General features: G+C 37.8%; 1 protein-coding gene across 4 annotated transcripts in view; it reads right to left on the bottom strand.

Annotated features, from left to right (window-relative positions):
- Positions 1–23,461, bottom strand: part of LOC135770902 (NXPE family member 3-like) — a 31,692-nt gene extending 8,231 nt beyond the window's left edge. The window contains exons 1-5 of one of the 4 annotated variants that reach the window (XM_073815595.1): positions 23,264–23,461; positions 22,633–22,700; positions 6,034–6,495; positions 5,513–5,928; positions 5,320–5,399 (exon numbers count right to left, since the gene is read on the bottom strand). In XM_073815595.1, the coding sequence (XP_073671696.1) occupies positions 5,320–5,399; positions 5,513–5,928; positions 6,034–6,495; positions 22,633–22,700; positions 23,264–23,291 (1,054 nt within the window). In that variant the 5' untranslated portion in view covers positions 23,292–23,461. The remainder of the gene's footprint in view (positions 1–5,319; positions 5,400–5,512; positions 5,929–6,033; positions 6,496–22,632; positions 22,701–23,263) is intronic. The other 3 variants (XM_065280814.2, XM_065280812.2, XM_065280815.2) reach the window with 3 other exon arrangements.
- Positions 23,462–23,696: the final 235 nt, after the last annotated feature.

The following is a 23,696-nucleotide window of genomic DNA, read 5'->3' as shown; positions in this document are numbered from 1 at the left end:
CCTCTGCAGGCTGCAGCCTTCGGATTGAGCAACGGCCTCTGTCAAACTTAGTCAGGCGCCCGCGCGATCAACCGGCACGGACCATCAAAGGCTGGGGGGCATACTTTCTAGACTAGAGCAATTAAATTATCTTGTTCCCCCTTTTTTTGTAACATATATACATGGATAAAAAGTGCCTAATAATATTTTTATAGGCTAATGAAATAATTTCAGCATTATAATTTTTTTTCATTAGGCTATTATTTTTGGTGCCCTCTCAGCACGTGGTGCCACACGCACAGCGCGTGATGCGCCTTATGGGAGCGGCGGGGCTGCTCCCAGAACATACAGTACAGCGGAGCTTCATAGTGGTCCTTCTCAACATAAAGCTGGTGAGTCCTGTGAACCTAATGCTTTTAAACAGGTCATAGTGAGCTCAGAGAAACCTAAAGTAATTGAGGACACAAACCGATGGCATAAACAGGGTGCGAGACCCAAAAGTGCTCAAGACATTAGACTGTCAAGAGTGTCACAAATTGCTGCATTAGCATCTACCCCAGATATGGGTACAACTTGAGTAGCCAATATTGGTATTCTACCACCCCCTGTACAGCTTGAAAATAGATTTGAAGCACTAATGAGTTTGGGTGAGAATCCCCAAATGTTAATGGACACAGATCACATCAGCCAGTAGCTTACAGAGCTAACAGACGCTCAATATCATACAGACAACAGCCGAGCCATGCACGCTGATAGTGGGTGACTCTATTATCAGAAACATTAAAAAGCAAGGCTACCCGTACATGTTTCCTCGGGCAACGGTTTCTGATGTTAACAAGGAACTTTTTAACATTCTGATGATACATTAGTCTGTAAGCCGGATTGTCATACATGTGGGAAAGAATGATATTCGGAAGAGCAGTCTGAGCTCCTTAAGGGGGATTTCAATAAACTTTTTGAAACACTTGTAAAACTGAAAGTTCAATCTTTCATCAGTGGACCTTCCCAGCCCGAGGAACAAATATGTTTTCTCGGCTACTAAGTTTTAATTCATGGCTGCAAAAAACCTGCACCATGAGAGGACTGAATTACATTGACAATTTCAATATCTTCTGGAGTCAAAGGCAACTTTTTAACACAGATGGTATCCGCCCAAACAAACTAGGTGCTAGGTTGCTTAAAGACAATATCTTTTTCTTCATGCATCATCATTCAGCTGAGTGTGTCAGTCCACTTCTGAACAGCCGAAATGACCACAGGATTTACACCACCACCTGGATAGACATTCAGATGACAAGGATAAAACTCTGCAGTCACAACAACTGTTCACAGACACAGCCTAGGCTTAGCCCTGCCCACCTCACTACAGCTAGATTGTGAATCAACACCCAAGGACGTTTCTGTTGATAACGATCAGAGAAGGCATGATAACACTCCCCCCAGCCTTCAGGAACACCAGAATCATAGCTGATGTCATCATACTCTCTCTCCCTTTATCCAACATCACCACTTCTGTGCTTTTCAGAGAAAATTGAGAAACTGGTATTTGCTGGAACAAAGCTCTCCCATTCTATTGCTGCGAGTCCCCAAATATCAACCAAGAAATGGAAAGCTCCTCAACCACCAAAGCCTTCGGGCCCAGCCCGCCCTCCCCCTTCATCTGAGAGAGCACTTCGACATCTGCCTCAACGTCAGGGATCACACCAGCCCTCATCTGCAAACAGCACTGGAAACTGATATGTGTTGGGTCCCCGTTACGTCAGCAGTAACAATCATAAATGTTTTCAAAACAAGCGGGAGCCCGATGTTCCTTTAGCTTTCCCTATCTCTGTCCTGATATGTGATAGAAAGACGAAGGCCCTCTCCAGCAGCACGGCAATTCTATCAAATCTACTGTCTATTATACGTCATTCTGAGATTGATACAGTGCCAAAACCAGTTACTGTTAAGTTAGCACTTCTAAACATCTGTTCACTAAAGAACAAATCCTTTTTAGTTAATGATCTTATCACCACAAACAACCTGGACTTTATGTTTCTAAATGAAACCTGGTTAGATGACAGCTGCAGTGCTACAATCCTCAATGGATCAGCCCCATCAAACTTTAATTTTATAAGTGTCTTTAGAGCTGTTAGAAGAGGTGGAGGAAAAGCTGCTTTATTTAAAGATGCCTTTCAATGCAAGCAAGTGTTACTTGGTGATTACCAGTCTTTTGAATAGTTGTGTATTGCTCTAAAAGGTACACCATGCATTCTGTTTACAATTATGTATAGACCTCCCAAATACAGCTCAGCATTTGTTGATGAATTCACAGAAGTTTTATTAACCATTTCCTCTGAATTTGATTATTTGCTATTGCTGGAGATTTCAATATTCATATAGACAATGCAGAAAACAATACTGCGATTGAACTGTTAAATGTTTTAAACACTTTTGATCTGACCCAGCACGTGCAAAGTCCTACACACAATCGGGGACACACTCTTGATCTGCTCATTAGCAAGGGTCTAAACATTTCATCCACTGTTATCAAGGATGAAGCGCTATCTGACCATTTCTGTGTTTACTTTGATTTATTGATCTGTCCTGCCACTGATGCTAGATCTGTCTATGTAAAAAAAAAGGTTCATAAATGAGAACACCAGTAAGGTATTTATAAATGCTATATTAATGTTGCCAAACATATCGGCTGACTCTGTTGATGTTCTCCTTGAAAACTTTAACATAAAAGTTAAAGCTGCCATTGATGGTATAGCTCCAGTCAAAGTCAGGATGATCACTGGCAGACGTTAAGCACCCTGGAGAACCACAACAGCAGTACAGCGCTTCGTGCTTTCAATGTAGAACTAGGCACAGCTAGACAGACCTTCTTTTCAAACATTATAAACAACAACATAAACAACAACCGCACTCTTTTTGCTACTGTAGACAGACTAACAAACCCCCCAAATCAAGTTCCTAGTGAAATGCTCTCTGACAACAAATGCAATGAGTTTGCAACCATTTCTCTGAGAAAATCAGTAATATCAGAATGGCGATCAATACGGCCTCATATTGTACTGTGGTCAGTCAGGTATCATTACGACAACCTCAGAAATTAGTCATTCTTTCAGAATTTGACATAATTGATATAAAAACCTTGGAAGAAACTGTACAACATCTTAAAGCATCAACTTGCAGCCTTGACACGCTCCCTACATTTTTTTTCAAAAAGGTACTTCACTGCTTAGAAACTGACCTCTTAAAAATAGTAAATACCTCTCTGATCACAGACACTTTTCCAGAGTCATTTAAAAACGGCAGTTGTTAAGCCTCTCCTAAAAAAAAGAGTAACCTAGACAAAACCATACTTAGCAACTACAGACCAATCTCAAATCTTCCGTTTATAGGCAAGATCATTGAAAAAGTTGTTTTCAATCAGCTGAACAAATTCTTAAACTCAAATGGCTATCTGGACAATTTTCAATCTGGCTTCCGTCAGCATCACAGCACAGTGCTCATAAAGATAATAAATGATATTCACTTAAACTCTGATTCAGGTAAAATATCAGTGCTGGTGCTACTAGATCTTAGTGCTGCCTTTGACACAGTAGATCACACTATACTCTTACATAGACTGGAAAACTTGGTAGGGCTTTCTGGGATGGTCCTCAAATGGTTTAAATCATACCTAAAAGGGAGAGGTTACTATGTGAACATTGGTAACCATAAATATGAGTGGACATCCATGATATCTGGAGTCCCACAGGGTCAATTCTTGCACCGCTTCTGTTTAATTTGTATATGCTCCCACTTGGTCAAATAATAAAAAAGAACCAAATTGCCTACCACAGCTATGCAGATGACACCCAGATATACTTAGCCCTGTCACCCAATGACTACCGCCCCATTGACTCTCTATGTAAATGCATTGAGGAAATTAACAGTTGGTTGCGTCAAAACTTCCTCCTGTTAAACAAAGACAAAACTGAAGTCATTGTATTTGGAAAATTAACAGTTGGTTGCGTCAAAACTTCCTCCTGTTAAACAAAGACAAAACTGAAGTCATTGTATTTGGAAATAAAGATGAAACTCTCAAGGTTAACACATCCCTTGACTCTAGGGGTCTAAAGACACAAAATAAAGTCAGAAATCTTGGTGTAATTTTAGAGTATGACCTTAATGTCAGTAGTCACGTGAAAGCGATAAGCAAATCAGCTTACTACCATCTCAGAAATATTGCCAGAATTAGTTGTTTTGTCTCAAGACAGGACTTAGAGAAACTTGTTAATGCTTTCATCACAAGCAGGGTGGATTACTGCAATGGACTCCTTACTGGGATCCCCAAAAAGACCATTAGACAGCTGCAGCTCATACAAAACACTGCTGCCAAAATTCGGACCAGAACCAAAAAATCTGAGCACATCACTCCAGTCCTCAGGTCCTTACACTGGCTTCCTGTTAGTCAATCAGTTGAACTTAACATTATACAGTACAAAGGTTAAAATATGCAGAAGATGCTGGAAAAGCAAAGAATGTGACCTGGCAGATTTTTCTAAAGTACAGTGGGCAGTTTAATGCTTCAGATAAAACAAGAGACGCATGAACAACTATCACAAAAAATACTTGCTAAAGGTTAACTATCAGTATAAAACTACTTGATAGCCTACTATATAGTCAAGGCACTCAACAGGCGGACCGCATCCCATCCGTTGCACTTTACTATGTGGCCTGCAGCCTTTTGAGAATATTACAGTTAAAATCATCCTGACCTTACGAGTTAAAACACGTTAACTAAAGTCACAATCTTAACGGTATAAAATAATTTTAATTAATGCTTTAAATTTGAATTAGGAACGTGACGCATAGCAAGCATTGACCGCCAAATACCAGTTAATTTGTAAAAACCATTAAAATGAACTGCGTTATTTTAATGTTATTTTATTTTTCTCACATAATATCATCATATTTTCAGGTGAGTTTTAAGTGATAAAATTATTGACTACAAAAGGACTTTAAGTGATATTTTGGAATTCTACAAGTTCAGACCCACACAAAGATGTGATCTCATAATTATGTTTAAAAATCTATATTGATATTATTATTTTTTAAATGATTTGTTTTAGGTAAAGCATCTAATGTGCAAAGCATCAAAAGACTAAAGATGTTTGTATAGCAATACTATGTAAAACAATCATGCCAAAAAAATAATTTGAAATTAAAAAGTAAAAATTATTATAGTCTGGACGAGACTGAATGAGCTGAAACACATTAGTAGTCAATGCAGACTGAGAATTCAATGTCACATACTGGGCTATGCTTTTCTGACTATCCATTAACACAGATCAAAGGCCAACATACCAATACTTCGTTTTTGTTTGGATGGAGCAATCATGATGATGGTTTCATCTCTGGTGTTTATACCTTGGTTGATTTCCTTCCTGCCAAACAGAAAATGTAAGTCTTCCACAATGATTTACCACAACTAAAAACTAGTTAATTACTTTAGTTAAGAATTTAAGTATACAGTCAATCAAGGATCCTTTAATCTCACATTAGAATGTTCTCTTTTACTGTCAGGCGGTTATTATACCCGCCCATTGAATGATACACGTGGGCGCTGCATGGTAAAGTTTGGGGTCTTTGGCAACGCCATGTCTCTTCTGTGCGAGAATCTTTGTAATCACAGCAACAATCTCCAGTTCCCATTCTCTCCAGTCCATTTTTGTCCCACTTCACATTACACTTCACTGTTTCTCTCAACCTGGCCCCATTTGGTCCTAGTCCTTCAAAATATCCATTAAAGAAAACTCTGTCAGAATCGGTGTCTCTGTGAAGCTTGAGGACCTGCACAGCTTCACTGGAGTGAATCAGACGCACAGCCACCTGTGCCTGTCCAACCCATGGCAGAAGAAAACGCACAGAGTAGGAGCCGTTGAGCAAATCCACCACCTCCCCAAACACACTGGCCTGTGACAGAAAAACATTCTTTATTCCCAAATTAATGTCCATGAAGATTAGATAAAGATAATTACTCAGTTAACATCACTGATACAGCAGACATGTAAGAGATACCTTGTTGGGACTTTTTGATGAGAAAAGCTTTGCTTGAAAGAAGTCCCCTCCGTAACTTTTGGGTTTATTGTTGAAGTCCCTGGCATGGATAGTAACAAAAAGCTCCTCCCCTATTTGGTAGCTGTCTTTCAGGTTCTGAATGATAAAGGTGGAGTAGGCTGGACTTGTTCTCATTGACACATCTGTAATTGATCTGTCTGGTCCAGCCCAGTAGAGAGTCTGCTGTAAATTGGAGTAACTTTCTAAACTGATTCCAAATTCAGAGTAAAATGAACTTGTTAGTGACTCTGAACTTGTAAGTGATTCTGAGGTTGTTAGTAACTCTGAGTCTTCTGAACTTATTTTTAGCAGAACATCTGCAGGAGAGGTAGATGAATTTGTGGAGCTGTAAAGTTTTGCAAAGTGCTGAAACAAGTGTGGAGGTTGTTTCGATCTTTCACTACCCATATAAGACCATATAACCTAGACACAAAATAGATGGTTAAAAATGATTAGTTTAGTCTTTCAAGAAGTGATCATCTATTTGATAAGACTGAAATTTGTTTCACTAAGAACACTGAAATCTCAAAAGGGGAAGAAACTAAAATGCTCTTTTATCATATATGGAGAAGGAAGCTGCAATGCTTGGACAATCTCAAATGGTCTATTCTTTGCTCCCCAAAGTGATTAAAATAATAGTACACAACATTACACTGTGTGGCTATAAATTTGGTCACACATGTGATCTAATTTCTCAATGGTGTAACTTTAAAAAAATCAATTCGAGTTCTCCCTGTGGTTCAACAACAGACACACATTAGGCCCATGTTGTGGTCTAAACCAATCTGAGATAGTGAAGGGTGGATCCCTCTCTCTGATGGTCCAGATATTTCTGTTCATGTGCGTGTACATTTGAAAATGCGTGCTGCAGTCAGACAGAGATAAACAAAGTGGATGTAGCCGCGGATGATTAGAGAAGATGAAAAGAACGATTGACAACTTTTTCGTTAAGAATGTTAAGTTATGCCCTGATCCGTCTGTAAATCATAACTAATGTTCTGATATGGAGCCACATACAATGAAGTCTGAGCCAGAGCATTATTCTTTTAAAAAAATTACTTGAACGTAAACCCGATGTAGGCTACAGCAATGTCGCGTGCGCCCAATTTATAGAAAAAAGACATTTCACGGACATTTTCCTGTTTAAACTGTGTGGGTGTATAAATACACATTTGCACATGTAAATTGAAAGTTGTTTAATTTACTTTAAGTTAGTGACTTTTTTGGTTTAAACTGTTAATTGCAGCCCTACATGGTCTCTGATTTTTTTTTTTGGACATGGTCATTCAATGTAAGCATGTACAATATACAATGTGTCTTCCAGAGGAAGAAACTATAAGAGCACATAAACAGAAGATCTTTAAAGATTTGTGCATTGGCATCAAATAAACAAAGAAAAGCAAAATAATAAATAAATAAAAACAGCATAAATTATAAGATACATGCATAAACATATTCAAAATAATAAATAAGTAGATGAAGAGACTACAAAAGCAAAAATAAAGCCAATTATAAATAATAATGTTGGTGGTTAGATACAAAGTCTAACAGTCAAAACCTACAGAAAGGCACATTAATATTTTCTGTGCATAGATCCATCATCAAAAGATTCCAGCCTAAAGTGTGGACCGATACATGTCATTTGAAAAAAAAAAAAACACATCAGAACACAAAAACCCAGACCATTCTTTTAAGATGCAAAGTTGCAATGCCCACCTCCAAAAAGAGGGGTCCCCACATAGCCTGGGTGCCAGCCGATCTTAGCCCCGCCCACAACATTTTGAGGAACGGGAAGATCGGTCTGGAGTTTCACCGTTGAGTTGCTACTATGCTCGACCCAAAGCTGGTCGAACCAATCAAATTGTCAGGGCGGGCTTTATATGATGATGGACAGATGATCAGTAACGTAAATCAACCACGTCACCAAAGAGCGCGTGTGTTGAATCTGTTGTTTACAACGAAATGGCTGCCGCGGTAGAAATCAGATGTGTGGACTCTGACATTGAGTCTGTTCTAAAAGATATCGACAGAGCATTGATTTTAAAAGAGGAACAGAGAAACGCGAGCAAGGCATTTGTTGATGTTTTTGCCGTCCTACGGGATTCGACAAAAGTTGTCGCACTTATGAAAGATCAAGTTAAAGAAGCAACTAAAGTGGGTATCACGGCGATGCAACTCGGTGTGCACGACGAGATGGATATAACAAGCAAACGTAATGGGTATCGTCGTGGATGAAGTTCAACTAATGTACAAATGGTAAGAGATAGTCTTACTGTATGACTTAATGTGATATAAATGAAATGTTGTAAACATAGTAGGTGTTGATGTACGTTCGCAAACTCAGACTTGTAGTGTGTGTCGTAGCGAAATAACTAGCAGTTCGGTCAAGCTGCAAATACGTCATTTCAACATACGTCTCACACCCCGTTGCTCTGATTGGTCGTAGGTCTATCCAATTGAGTGCAGAGGCATTTTTCGGTTGAGACACGCCTCATAATTATAGCTCAATGGAGCGGTATCAGACTCAAATTCTGACTAGAATTGAGTATGACAACGTCAGGCTAGTCCCCACACCCCAGATAGCCCTAATTAGAACCCATGACTATTTTTCTCACATCTAAAGGCAGGTGATCTATAAATGGAGACCATAAGTTATAAAAGTTCTGTGCGTTACGCCCAGTGGTGTAGTCTACGTGATACGCAGGTATACGCCGTATACCCACTAGAAATTGTCAAGGATTTCCGTATACCCACTAAAAATAGCGCGAGGATGCGTAACAGCATGGTTTTGTGACATTTTTAAAGTTTAGTCATAATATAGATGTGAAGTAGTGCTGCACAATTAATCGCATCGCAATCGCAATCGCGATGTCAGCCTGTGCAATTATATGACAGCAAAATGTTGCAATTATATTAAATAAATAAATGTGTGGACTTGTTAACACAAACTTTCTGATAACAGTTTGATGATTTTCCTTGCTGTTTAAAAAAAGAAAGAAAAATGAACAAAAACGGCAGTGCACGTGTGGCATGCACGTGTGTGGTGTGCTTCGTCACTTATACCAGAGCGAAGATGGATGCAGAGGAGGTTGACAGTGATTTGGTAGCTAAAAAAAAACTCTATGTCTGTTGTATGGCGGTATTTTGGATTTAGGATTACTGACACTGAGCAGTTGCTACATCACGTGGCAATACGAAAACATTTCTAGTTTTACAAATACAAATTTTAGCTAAACTGTGTGTGGATTTTCTTTAAAACCCATCAAGTTGACTCATGATACCATTTAGTATAATCGCAATCGCACATCGCAATTTTAGCATCAATAACCGCAATGGGAAAAATTACCCAAATCGTGCAGCCCTAATGTGAAGCATTGAGCATTAGCATGCTACTTACTTTAGCGGGTTGAAATACATATTAGGCTATATACTTCATGCCAAACTGCGCGATCCGATCGGCGTATGAATTTCTATGAAATCAGATTACTATAGTGACGCGAAAGTAACTGGGAAACAGACTGGCGCGTGACAGCAAAGTACCGCGAGAGAGACTCCAGTTATCACATGGAGAAATCTGCTTTGACTCGCTCTCGCGGTACTTTGACATCACCAAGAGGTCTGCTTAGAGCCAAATGAAGTCGAACCTACAGTGTAGCTGCTCACGCGACACTGTAAACAAACAGTCCAGAGAAGTGAACGAGTGCTGCAACATAAACTCCATATAGTTTACAACGCACATGTGAGTAAACAACATTTAAATCATCAGTCCAGTTTATTACTTTATCTGGAGGTAAGGCTCCAAATGCAATAAAATAAGCCCGTGATTATATCCTGATGGTTTTTAGCTGCCTTCAGTTCCTCTGCATGTTTGCTTGTGCTTCACAGTGTTAAACTTCCCTTCTCTGTGTTCATTTATATATCTACGTTCAAGATGTATATGATCTTAAACTTCTGTTTGGTTTGGGTGTCTAATATTAGGCTACATGATGGTCTTGTAATAATAATTATGTATAAGCCTATTTTCATTTTTAGACAATGCTTATATTATATGCAAAAATAAGCTTTTATATCAATGACTATGCAAATTAGAGTTAATTCATGGTCATCTTAAATGTGTATTAATTAAAAACATTTACACCATTAAATTACACATGGTAATGTTATCAATAGTTGTCAGATAATAGCTATTGAAAGAATTTAATATTTTTTCTCCTTTAATGCATGTGTTAGCCACAGATTGAAGATTTATTTAATTTTAATTAACAGTTAAATAACCTTTGTCCCCGAGTTAGATGTTGATTAACACTAAACCAGTCTAAAAACCAGTCCAGTTTCCCCAGCTGTAAACCCATTGGCTGTTAAAGTCTTTTTTTCTTATAATAAACTGACATGTTGATAACACGACGTTTATGTGTTATGAGTACACTTTCAGAATGCTCTTAGTTACATGAATATCTATACTGTATGCATCTGTGAGTGTGGTGGTGCTTATGAGGTGTCGCGCTAGGACGAGTAAGCATAAGGGTGAGAGGGAAAAATCACAGTATACTCACTACAAAAATCTAGACTACACCACTGGTTACGCCTAAGTACAGCAGCCGGCCTCTCATGGTTCAAAACTGCAAAGATCTCTCTATACCACTGTGTTACAGAGGGAGGAGTGTCATTGATCCATCTAATAAGGATGCATTTCCTTGCCACGAGCAGTAGTTTATCTATTAGTTTGTATCCTGTTGCATCCAATTTAAGTGTCATTGCCTGTCTTTTGGATGGAAGCCCCGTTTCTGAGGTAATGAAGCTCCAAAATCTAGAGATATACATACAACTCCAAAAACAGTGAAAGTATGTCCCCAACTCTGTATGGCACTTAACACATAGAGCAGATATAGTATGATCAATTTTATTCATTATTACTGGTGTTACATGTAATCTATGCAATATCTTATATTGAGTTTCTCTGAGCCGGTTACAAATAATAGTGGACCTTACATGTAATGGCCTCCTGCCAGTCATCATCTATATATTCATTGCATAGGTCTTTCTCCCATTTGTGAGCCATTGTATTCAAGGGTCCAAGGGCATGTGATGTGAGTAAATAAAATAACAAAATCTAGACAAAAAGTGAGTACCATTAGTTGTGTTAAAGGTAGGGTAACAGATTTGATCCTGAAACATTTTTAGTTATGCTGGTTAAAAGTCTCCTCACATTCTGATAGCAATCACTGTGTTAAGTTGTTTAAATGTATTTGTAAAAATGTATGTCATCTGTGAAAGGCGTAGGACCAAAAAATGTTCAGCAAATCATAGATTTCGGTCCGAACAGACGTTTCCTTTTATGTCCCTCATACGTAAGCGTAATTTGAATTCCCACCGCGCAGCGAGTCCACGCAGACACCATACGTCATCGGCGAGTTCACGTGCGCTCTGGCTTTAAACAGCGAGAACAGCAAACTTTTCTGCTGAATTGACAACCTACACAGGAGCAACAAAACTAAAGACATCTTTTATAACAACAACAGCAAAAACTGCCTGGATCAGCAAGAGCAAAAACCCAAATGAACATTGGTTACTTTACTGCTTTACCGCGAGATGCAACCAGCCACAGGAGGCAAAGGGTCTGAAAGGGTTGTTGCACTGTTTATTTTGGTAAGGTAGGTACGCGATATGTTTGTATTGAGATGGATTCAGATATTCAATTTGATGAAACATTGTGTTGCTTATGAAATTTGTGTTCGTTTTCCGGATTAGCATAACGATATAGTTACTACGTCTACACAATCCAACGTGTGCTTAAACTAATTCTGATGTAAACCAGTTGTTTATGTTGGTTATTTTGGAAGTGTTATTCACTTTGTACTGCAAAGTTTTCTCACTGGTGAAGGAGACATGAGATGTGACCGTCTGATCTGTGCGTGTTCATGTGTTTGGAAAGAGGCGTGACTTTGGATGGCGATTTGACTTGAGGGTGGGATCGGGATTTCATTGCTAGGCGGCTACCGTTAGCATTTTTCAAAATGTGTTACCCTACCTTTAAAGAGGAAACCCTCCAAATTACTAAGAACTGGCGAATCCAGCACATGTCTTTGCTTTGAGGAAACATAATGCCGAATTTGTAAATAACCAAGGTGATGTTGCTTTGGGAGATCAAACTTCTGTCGCAATTGTTGGAAGGACATTAGGGAGCCATCTTGGAACAAGTCCCCTATTACACGGATTCCCTTCAGGTGCCATGCTTTAAAAAAAGACAAACCTAAACCCGGGACAAAGTCTTGATTCAGATAAATTGGACTCAACATTTGACCTTCCCCAAAGAACCTTAAAATTTGACGCCAAACTTTAACCGAATTGTAAAGTAACAGAGTTTTCCTCACTATATCCACATGCTTGTAGGGACAAGCAAACAGGCTCCAAATAGAGAATGGGGAACAAGCCCTGGAATGCACACTAGGACAGTGATTACAGTAGGACTTATACCATTCCCAAATTAGTCTAGGATGGCAGGCCCAATTATATTATGATATTAGGCATAGCTAATCCACCCCGTTCTACTGGCAACTGTAAAAATGTGATCTTTTGTCTAGGCTTCCTGCCATTCCATACAAATCTAAAAAAAGCACTTTCCAGCTCTGCAGAGAGTTTCCTGCTTAACCATAAGGGCAGGATCTGAAGAGGATACAATAATCGAGAAAGAACATTCATTTTTATTAAACTTATTCTTTATTCGAGCAGTGAAAGAGGAAGAGCTTGCCAGCGGTTTAAATCTTTTTTGACAGTATGAATAATTGGGGCACAGTTAAGTTTCCATAATTTATCTAGATCAGTTGACACATTGATCCCAAGGTAAACAAATCCGGATTTGGACCGTTTAAAGGGGAAGTTAAGCAAAGATTCTGTATTAAAATTGCCTAAAGGTAAGGCTTCCGATTTACTAAAATTAATTTTGTACCCTGAGATAAAACCAAACTCATCAAATAAAGACAGCATTGTTGGTATAGATAATTTGGGTGATGATAAAAACAACAGAATATTATCTGCATACAGTGCTATTTTGTGCTCTTCACCCATCATTGAAATGCCTGTTATACCTCTATGCTGTCTGACAGCCTCCGCTACAGGTTCCAGTGCCAGTGCAAACAAGAGCGGGCTCAGCGGGCAACCCTGTCTGGTGCCCCTAGCAAGTGGGAAGGGATCTGAATGTAAACCATTAGTAATAACGCAGGACATGGTGGAATGGTAGATAGTTTGAATCAACTTCAGAAAGTCACCAACTATACCATATCTCTGTAGAGCCTCAAACAAATACCCCCACTCCACCCTGCCAAAAGCCTTCTCTGCGTCCAGAGATATAGAGATAGCATCATAATGCTGTTGGTTTATATATTGTATAACATTCAGGAGCCTTCTTATATTTATAATAGAAGAACGCTTCTGAATAAAGCTAGTCTGTTCAGGGTTTATAAGATTAGGGAGAACCGTCTCAAGTCTTCTGGCCAGAAATGTAAAGAGTATTTTAGTATCAACTCCAATTAAACTAATAGGTCTATAAGAGCCACATACATCAGGGGGTTTGTCCTTAATAAGTGAGATATTTGCTAAATTTAAAGTGGGTGGAAGCTGACCATTTTTCAATGAATCTGTAAACATTTCAGTAAGTGATCCTACTATTTCTTTTCCCATTTTTTTTTTATAGAATTCTGAGCAAAAGCCAACTGGCCCAGGAGCCTTTCCTACCCTCAGAGAGTTTATAGTGTCAAGAACATCCTCTTCTGTAATGGGCCTACATAAGTCCACTTACTCCTCCAGTGTGAGAGAGGAGAGCTTAATGTTATCAAGAAAATGGCTCAACCTTTGCTCTACAGAGTGGCATTCTGATGAATAAAGATTTTGATAAAATTATTTCATAATTTTATTAATGTATCTGTTTTCTAATCTATTTGCTCCAGAATTTTCCTTTAAAGATAAAATTTGATTGGTTTCTGCCCTCCCTCTTGCCAACCGTGCAAGAAGACGGCCTGGTTTATTCCCCGATTCGTAAAGTCTTTGTTTGGCAAAAAATTGAAGATTCTGCCTTCTTTGTTAATAACACATCTAAAGCAGAAGGGGCTGCATTATGCTGCTGGGATAGGCCTCTGGAGGGTGACACTTTTAAATCTCTCTCCAAAGTCTCTCAAGCTCTATTATATTTTTCATAGCCTCTTTCTTTTTAGCTGAGGTATAAGATATAATTGCACCTCTCAAGTAGGCTTTTGCTGAGCCCCATAAGATAGATGGACTAACTTCAGGAGATTTATTGATGTCAATAAAGTATTCCCACTGCTGTTTAAGATATTGCATAAATTCAGAAAAGCTCAGTAATGAAGGATTCAGTTGCCACTGTCTACTGTACGGTTCTCTATATGGAGTATGAACAATTATTGTGATGGGAGAGTGGTCAGATAAAGTCCTAATTCCTATGGAGCAATCCATCGTTCTGTTTAATATCCCTTGTGATGACAAGAACAGATCTATACGTGAAGACGTTTGGTGAGGCTGTGAGAAAAAGGTATAATCTTTTCCCCCTCATATGAACAGACCTTCAAACATCAAACAATTCCAGCTCCTTGCAAAATTCCAAAAGTCTAAGACTTTTCCTTGATTTAGTACTTTTTGGAGGAGACTGGTCTATAGATGGGTCTAGCACGCAGTTAAAATCACCTCCCAAGATGAGAGAGCATGAAAATTAAGAAATATCAGCAAGTAATTTGGGAAAAAAATTTGGCTTATATGTCGTGGGGGCATAAACGCAGCCAACCAGCACATGTTCCCCATATAAGAAACCCGAGAGAGGTACGTAGCAACCTTCATTATCTGTAAATGATTTTTCTAATTTGAAGGAAAGATTTTTATGAAGAAGAATCACAACTCCCCTGCTATTGGACTTATAAGAGGAGAAAAAAACCTGACCAACCCATTTTCTACACAGCTTCAAGTGCTCTATGTCCGAGAGATCTGACAAGTTTTTGCCTTTTGACAACATGGTTAATGCCTTTCACATTGAGGCTAATTAATTTAAGATCACTCATATACAAATTTTACCATAAGATGAAATATAAACTAAACGACGGGTATAAAAGAGCTCTGGGGTGTTAAAGCCGAGCAAAGAATGGTCATAAAGAACAAAACAACACACTGAACTGAACCAACATATCCCTACCCCGATATCAAAAAAGATTTCAAACCTTGCATAATAAGCACATACCTCCCACCCTCCCATGCTTGAAAACAAAAATGTGGAGGACGTGAAAAAAAGCAGCCACATTACACCGAAAGACGGAATTTAACTCTATCTACCCCCCCACTCCCATCACACGTAATATTATGTGACAACAACAAAGTGGCATAACTGTATGCGCCCTAAACAGAGCACCTTTAAAATGAATAAAAAAGAATAATAATAAAAGAAAATAAACTTAATAATAAAAATATTTTTAAATAAATAAACATTATACTTGAATAGGAAAAAACAGCTGCATAACATCACTCAACTGCTGAGCAGTAAATGATAAAAAAGTTTTTTAAATGCACCGTGAATCTACACTGGTGCTTAACACAGTATGGAAAAAAAAATACTTTAGTTTGAGGCATACCGGGAAACTGTCTGTTCAAGCATTTACCGACTGTGGAAATGTGACGCAGCGCTTATCCCAGCCAATCAAGTCAACATAATCTATGTCCAATCCGTTCAAGTACGTCTGTGCATCTTGTGCAGAGTGAAAAGAGTGGTCAGACCCGTTATGGTTGAAACAGAGGTTAGCAGGGTAGCGCATCACAAAGCGTCGTTGTATGCCCGTCTAGCCTCTCTAACTTTAACTGACAGGTCCTGCGTGATGAGAATGCCACTTCCCACATGTGCGAGACGTTCCTTCCTCTTTGCAGCAGCCAGGATTTTACTCTTGTCCGAGTAGTTGTGAAGGTTAATCAGCACAAGACGTGCGCGGTTGGGTTTGAGCGGGACCAGTGTTCTATGCGCCCGGTCGAATTTAATAGTACCATGTTTTGTTTCAATTTCCAGCAGTTTGGGCAGCCAGGTTTAAAAAAAACTTAACAGGTTGGCGACCCTCTTCTACGCCCTCCTTCAAACCAATGATACGAATATTGTCCCGCCGGCTGTGATTTTCGGCGTCTTCTTCTCTCTCCGAGAGGGACTGTACAGTTTTTTCCAACGAAAATATCTTGTTGTGAAGTTCCGCCATTTTATCCTCGGTCTGGGATACGTGGTTTTCCGCCTCAGTGATACACTTCGTGTTATCCTCTAATCGGTTTGTAATTGTATCCAACGTCGACTCGAAACAAGCGAATTTCTCGTCCAGGAAGGCGGTTAGATTATCAGTTACAGCCTGCACCAGACTGGACTGTTCAGCTGAAGAACCACCATCTTTGTTACTCCGATTAGTAGGCGGTTGGCTTTTGCTGTCGTGCGGCCTCTTCTAGTTTCTTGTTGAGAAGGCGTAGGACCTGATCCAGACATGTTTACGGATTGGATAATAAAGATTTAAGAAATAAACAGCCACGTAGTTTAACTTAAAAATGAGAAAATAACGCGATGGTCGCGGGAGCCCGGCGAAAACGTGCCACTTAGAACGAGAGCATCACGTGACTCCCTGGTCTCTGATTTTAAAACTAGTCAAAGCAGACTTGATTTAGTAGCATTAAATCCTGCAGTAGATAAAGCTTGTTTTTTATATTGCTTTAATGTTGCTATATTGTTAATTAAACTATTAAAATTATGTTCAATAAACATTGATTTTATATCCATCTTGATTGATTTTCCATCATTGAAATCTAGGGTGCAAACCTAATGAAAAATCAATTAAAAAAGTCAACGTTGTTTCAATGATAATTTGGTTAATGGCATCAACATCAATTCAATGTTGATTCACTGTTGGTCTGCTACCTTGAGTGATTGAAATTATGTTGAAGAAAGATTGGTTTTATAATCATTTTGATTGATTTTGCATCATTGAAATAACATAATTCCAGGATGCAAACCTGATGAAAAATCAATGTCAAATTTCAATGTTGATTCAATGATAATTTGGTTGATGATCATTTCAATGTTGACATGTGATATCCAAATTGTGTTGCACAATGTTAAGTCACTCTGTCTGTTGCTTTTGTTGAATAAATAGCAAGTTTGAATGGAAATTAAAAGGAAAAAATACCTGCTTGGACAAACGTTCTTTTATTTTCTGTGTATTTTCCTTAACTCTTTTATAACGTCTTTTGTTTTACAAAGTATGTTATCAAAACCCTTCAAATAAGAATAAAGATAATGTTGAACTGACATTATACAGCGTTTACAGCATGTTCATAATAATCTAAAGCATTTCTAGGTCTCACGGGTCAGAAGTTATGAGCATGAACATAAGTGGATTTTTGGACTGTTGGTGGCGCTAGAGGGTTTGAGTTAGACACACCAATGTTGCTATAGTAACTTCTAAGACTGTCCTCTACATGTGTGCCAAATTTCATAACTTTCCTACGTACGGTTCTATGGGCTAATGTCAAAACAGTTGAATCCCTTCAGCTGTAGAGGATGTGGATTAAAACTCTTTGAAGCGCTGAAAAGCACCACTCGCCTTATGTACCTTATTTTAGCAGCAGTTATACATATATTATGAAACTCGCATCAGAACTGAGAATGAACTGAAAAACACACAGAGCTAACATTTTTCCACGAGACCATGCAGGAACTCGCCCTGTTGAGGGGCAAAACATTCAACAAAATGGCTAGTTTTCATAGCGACTGCTGCAAAAAAATGCCAGTAAAACAGACTATTATCAGCTTACATTGAATTAAGTTGGCCTTAACAATGACCCTAACAACTTGCCAAACAACCAGTAGCCTGCAGGACATTGGCATATGGCCAGACATTGCTTTTCCAGACATGTTTGTCTTGCCTAACATCCCACCTCTGTAGAAAACAAGGCTCATCATAATGGATGTTTTTTAATGAAGGCTCACTGACAAAACTTAGCAATTACACAGAATAAGAGTATTTATTTATGTGTATTTCTTGTATTTTTAAAGGATTATTTATCCCAAAATTTTACATACCCGACATACTGTATGGCTACTGCTACTGATTTACTTCTCCTTTGAGTGGTAAAACATTCAACAAAATGGCTGGCTGTTTAACTGATAATTATCAGCAAAAATTAAATTTAGTTGCACTTGATAGTGACTTGTCAACCCACATGTCGTCAGTAGATGTCGGCATGGACAATTCATTTAGTTCTCCTTTCGGTGTTTCTTGGCAGTCTGTAAAACGATAGCTCCGAAATCTTGTTAAATCTGTTAGATATTCTATCGCACAACAGCTTTTTCCAATTTAGACGCGTTTCCCTGTGTTTTCCCTGTTTTCACAATATACACAAATTCTGCCGCTCTGTCTTTTGCCACTCAGTTGGCGTAACCGCAGTCATTTTCACAGAAGGTGACGTCACGTGCATACCCCCTATGAGACGGTCTAGCCTTCGGAGGACCCATCATTTGTGCCACCTGCTGCACGCACCCACCCCGCCTGTCAGCAGGACACAGCGGAGACGTTTCTGACTTATTAAAATAAATACGGAACCAGAAAATATTAATTTATTTTCGAAAATATGACACAATGATGTAGATTAAACTATTCAACAGCATATCAAATGGATCAACCTTAGAAATATACGCAACATACACAGAATAATATTAATACAAAACATAATTTATAATACTAAAACAGTGCCAAGAATTTTTTTCTGCTAAATACACCATTTATTTAATAAAGGTTTTAATTGTTTATTTTAGAATATCCAGCCGTTATATGCAGCCGTTACAGGTGCGCAATGAATCTTGGGATAGCCTGTGAAGGATCCATTCGTTCTATCCTTAATAGCGCGGAGAAATAAGGACGCATTTTGAGGCTTCATTTTAAAGGAAAACACCACAACTTAGACAAATTAATACATACCTATCTTTTTTCAATGCGTGCACTTCATCTTTGCATGGTAAAGATGAAATATATGGTAGCACAAAATAAAACCTGCCGATTTTTTAAGTGGATAAAATATATTATATTGTATGGCGGAAGAGCACTTAGTTTGCAGCACTTCGACCTCTGGCGCAGTAACAACATTACTCCTGTGAACTCCCCCCTCTCGCTCAAACTCAGTAAGAGTTACTGCGTGCCGAGGTCGAAGTGCTGCAAAGTGCTCTTCCACCATACAATATAGTTCTCATTTTTTATCTGCTTAAAAAGCATCACGCTTTATTTTGTGCCACCATACATACTCGTTTAACTACTCATGTAACAGTCTTTAAATTGGGAAAACATGGAAGTGTTTGGTGGCTTCTAAATTCATCCCTGTTTGGATCCTAAGGAATGAATGGGGCTAGGCTAAATGCTGACACATACACAACGCACTGTGCAAAGATGAAGTGCACACATTGAAAAAAGATAGGTATGTATTAATTAGTCGAATTTGAGGTAAGAATATAGTAAAATATTGAAAAAAAGTCCTTTAAGCAGCCTTCAAATTGGGACGCTTTACTAGCCTTAGGCCAAGCTGCTGTGATGCAATCGGTCTTAGAATACGTCCTTAGAAGGTCGCAGCCTTTGAATTGGGACACAGCTATTATTTTGGACTTTAAAGCTCAAACATGCCTACACTCAAAAAAATTATTAATTGGATTAACTGAATAAAATTTTGGGCAGGATTTCCATCCAATATGAATGTGTACCCCTAACTCATAAAAACTGCTTTATACAATTGCTATATTCAAAAATATATTGAGTTAGTCCAACTCAATTTAATGGCAATACTCAATTAGTTGCCTCAACTCAATTTAGTGTAGTCCGAATAACTCAATTTAGCATAGTTTGAATAACTCAATATAATGTAGTCTGAATAACTAAATTCTGTTATTTTATATAAAATGTTTTTATATCATACTAATTAGCATAAGCACATGTAAGTATGCTAATAATAATTACATATGCAGGGCCGGCGCTAGCTATAGGCAGAGTAGGCAAATGCCTAGGGCCTCAAGCTTGGAAGGGGGACCTCCATAACTGCTAAGTCCATGTGCGCTGGTCCGACAATCACTACTGACAGCATTAAATAAAGTTTTAAGGTGAGTTCAACTTTATGCGGCGCCGCCACTGCAAGAATTAAGTTTGTATTTAAAAAAGTTTGTATTTAAAGTCGAACAGCAAACAAAACTGGCGTTACCTAAAGTAAACTGTCTGTATATCTTGTAAGTCCTCTACACTTTATTTTAGTTTTCAAATCATGAAAGTAGTTTGTCTGTTTAACTTCCAGTGGCAGCTGATTTGTATGGATATTTAAGGTAGTTTATAAAAGGTATTGCAATAGTCTGATAGATAACTTTATACTGTATATTGGTTAAGTAAGAGGGAAATTCTTCTTTATACCAAGTTAAAATAAAAAAACATTAAAAGTTTTCTAGGAGGTGTTCACCTGTAATTTTTTTACAGTTAGGGTTTTTGCAATGTACTGTTGTCTTTTTAATTTTACTCTTTGGAGAAAGCAAAACTGTTATCCTGTGTTATCCCAAAAAGCTGGTGTTTTTAATAAATGTTACTGCCTTAAAATTTTTACCACATGTGGTTTTGCATAATTTCTAATTACATTTTAGCATAAAGTTAATCAATTTGTTGATAAAACTTAATAAAAAGTAAAAGTAATGGGGAAAAACATGTTTATTAGTAGTGCTCATCTGATTTGTTACGCAGTAGAAAAACACGTTCTCACATTATTCTGAAAATTAGAGCGGTGTGAGGGGCCTCCAAATATCTAGAACCGGCCCTGTACATATGATACTTTGGATGAGCATGTGAGAAGAGACTGATCCTCAAACAGGCATTAACACAGTCAGTGCTCATTAAGAGAAATATGTCACATTCACAACCTAACCACAAGCGCCACTCTTCTGCACGATGGTAACCAAACAATTTGAACAAATCACACAAATGCTTCTAAAGCAATAAGATAAACGGACATGTTGCTGGGCATGCTGGGAATTTTTTTCCAGAACCCAAATTCAAACTAATTGTGTTAACGCAATTAAAAAGAAATCAATAAATTATAGTACATATTCATTTTGTGGTAGACTAATTAAATATATATAGGCCTACTTATTGCTCATAATGAGGTATTTTAAATTAATTGAACACAATTTTAATGCGTCATTTCTAAAAAGAGCTTGAATCTTTTTTTTTTGTGAGTGCAGCGTGTTTTAATCTGCTCATCTGGTGAAAAACAGAGTTTAAAATGCACTTTGGTTATGAAAAACTCAGATATTTTTTAAGTGACAAAAATACGTTTGTTAATAACTAAAAGAGTGTTCTGTTGATTTGGCAGTTGAATCTTTTTCTGAACTTTGTGTGAACTGTACCAAAACCCTGACCACAAAACATGCAGTGTGAACATTACACCCTAAAGTGTTGCACTTTTCAAAACTTTTAGAGAAGTGTTTTGCTTAGTTCATATAGAAAAGTCTCGGTTACGTAACCCTTGTTCCCTGAAGGAATGCAACGGAGACATCACGTCGTGGATGAAGCACGCAGGGGAGCGGCAACGCACACACACACTCATTTAAAAAAAAATCTAAGCGGTCTCAGTGGAATCCGCGAGCCTTCCACTGTGGTGCTGTTCGCCCAACCAACCTCAGACACACAGCGTACTCCAGAGCAAAAAGAGAGAGCTTCAATGTAGCAGGTTTTACTGCCAGCTTTCAAAGCATAAAAAGCTAATTTGATATTTGCACATGAAGCGCGTTTTATACTCGTGCGGCGGCGGTGCCAGCTGACGCAAATACCTGCATGCCAAGTTCATTGGTGTTTTAGTAGCTTCTCGAAGTAGATTACGTGACGTCGTAGTGACCGACTGAAAGGGAACTATCACTATATTGCTGCATTATGGGTTTAAGAGTGCAATATTTAGTAAAAAAAGACAAAACGAATCTATAATGATAAATTTTTTAGCATCAACAAGCAGACAACGTAATTTTGGCTTCTTTGGCTGCTATAAATGTGCTTTGAGTCCCTGTAAAGTCTGATATTAAACAGAAAAGTTTGTCAGACCACAGAAAAATTTATTATTAACCACCCAACCAAATTTGAATGAAGGAAAAAATGCCAAGTAAATAAAATAAGTAAAACAAAATAAGCAGCATTCCTAGAAGTCAAGGGTCATAAGTAAAAAAAAGTAAATGACTATTAACGCAAGACGCAAGATCTTTTCTTCAGTGATTCTGTTTGTTAGCAGCAGGAATAAATGTTGAAGCATCACTTCATTATCTCATTAACTTCAACACTAATTAATTCTTATTTTTTAACACTTTGCGTGTGGATTAACCTATAAATTAAGCATTGTTAATAAAACAGTGGGGCTTTTGCTGAAGCCACGCTTCTATGCGAGTATATATTGTACATACCAGTAACATTGGAGCAATCAACTTTGGGCATGAAAATGTGTTAAGTCACATATATCTATTTATCTCGTTTTTCAACTCACCAGAAAACACACCAATCCGAGACACAGACCCGTAAAAATCAGCTTTAAACAGGGTTTTTCCCTGTGAACTGTAAAATCATAAATTCCATTAGTTATGGTTATTAACAAAGTATTTCATATACTACTGTATATGGTGTTTTTCTTGGCTTAAATAAATAAAATCCTTTGCTTAACCTCAAGTCTGACAACTTGAATTCAAGATAATTCATTCTGATTTATTTAGTTAGGGAAATACAATTATAAATGGTTAAAAAATATAGGTTTTGAAACTATCCTCCCGTCATTCCATAAAACATTGTCAACATATAAAAAGTATTAACAGGATTGTCTAACAGTTTTGTTTAGCATAAACTATAGTGTCCATGTTGGTAAGCAAGAAAGTGTTGGAAAAAGACTGTTTTTTAGTTTTATTATTTTAATCATATGTGTTTTGTGCAGAAAAGATTACTTTTATATACTGTATTTACATAATTTTACAGCCGAGTGCTATACTTTTATGTATTTATTTAACATAAAGATTTACCAAGTTAAAAATACAAATTAATTCAAACTAATTTCTAAAACAAAAAATAATTTCTATGATTTTGTTTTTGTTACCAAATTAAACACCAAAGAAATAGAAATAACTTACAGTGTTGTTCCGGAGAATCAAGTTTCATCTTTTTTTGAAGGAATGTTACATTTAAAAATGTAAACGTCCAGTGGTGTTTTCATCTAATTGCTTTGTGTTGCGCTAAAACAGATGTGCATATGTGGAAGAAATTTTGTTTCTCAGTGTGCGTCTTAGTATTTTTGGTATTGGGTGTGTTCTCTGGGCTTGCAGCCAACACCGCTAGAAAGAGGATGTGGTTACACATCTACTCTCTGCAAATGAGGAATGAGCTTCCTGTTCTATGAGAGTTTAACTAATTTCATGATGATTATCTCTCTTAGTAGATGGGGCTTTGGTCTCTTTAATTGTAAACAGTAGAGGTAGATTAGATAAACGAGCATATGAATTACATTGCCAACTGCAATTGACAAACAAAACTGTTGTCTTGTTTTAGCATCAGGGCATCATGTTT

Source organism: Paramisgurnus dabryanus, chromosome 8 (assembly GCF_030506205.2).
Source record: "Paramisgurnus dabryanus chromosome 8, PD_genome_1.1, whole genome shotgun sequence".
NCBI lineage: Eukaryota > Metazoa > Chordata > Actinopteri > Cypriniformes > Cobitidae > Paramisgurnus > Paramisgurnus dabryanus.
Note: the sequence above shows the minus strand (reverse complement) of the source record. Positions and strands in the feature narration are given on the sequence as shown.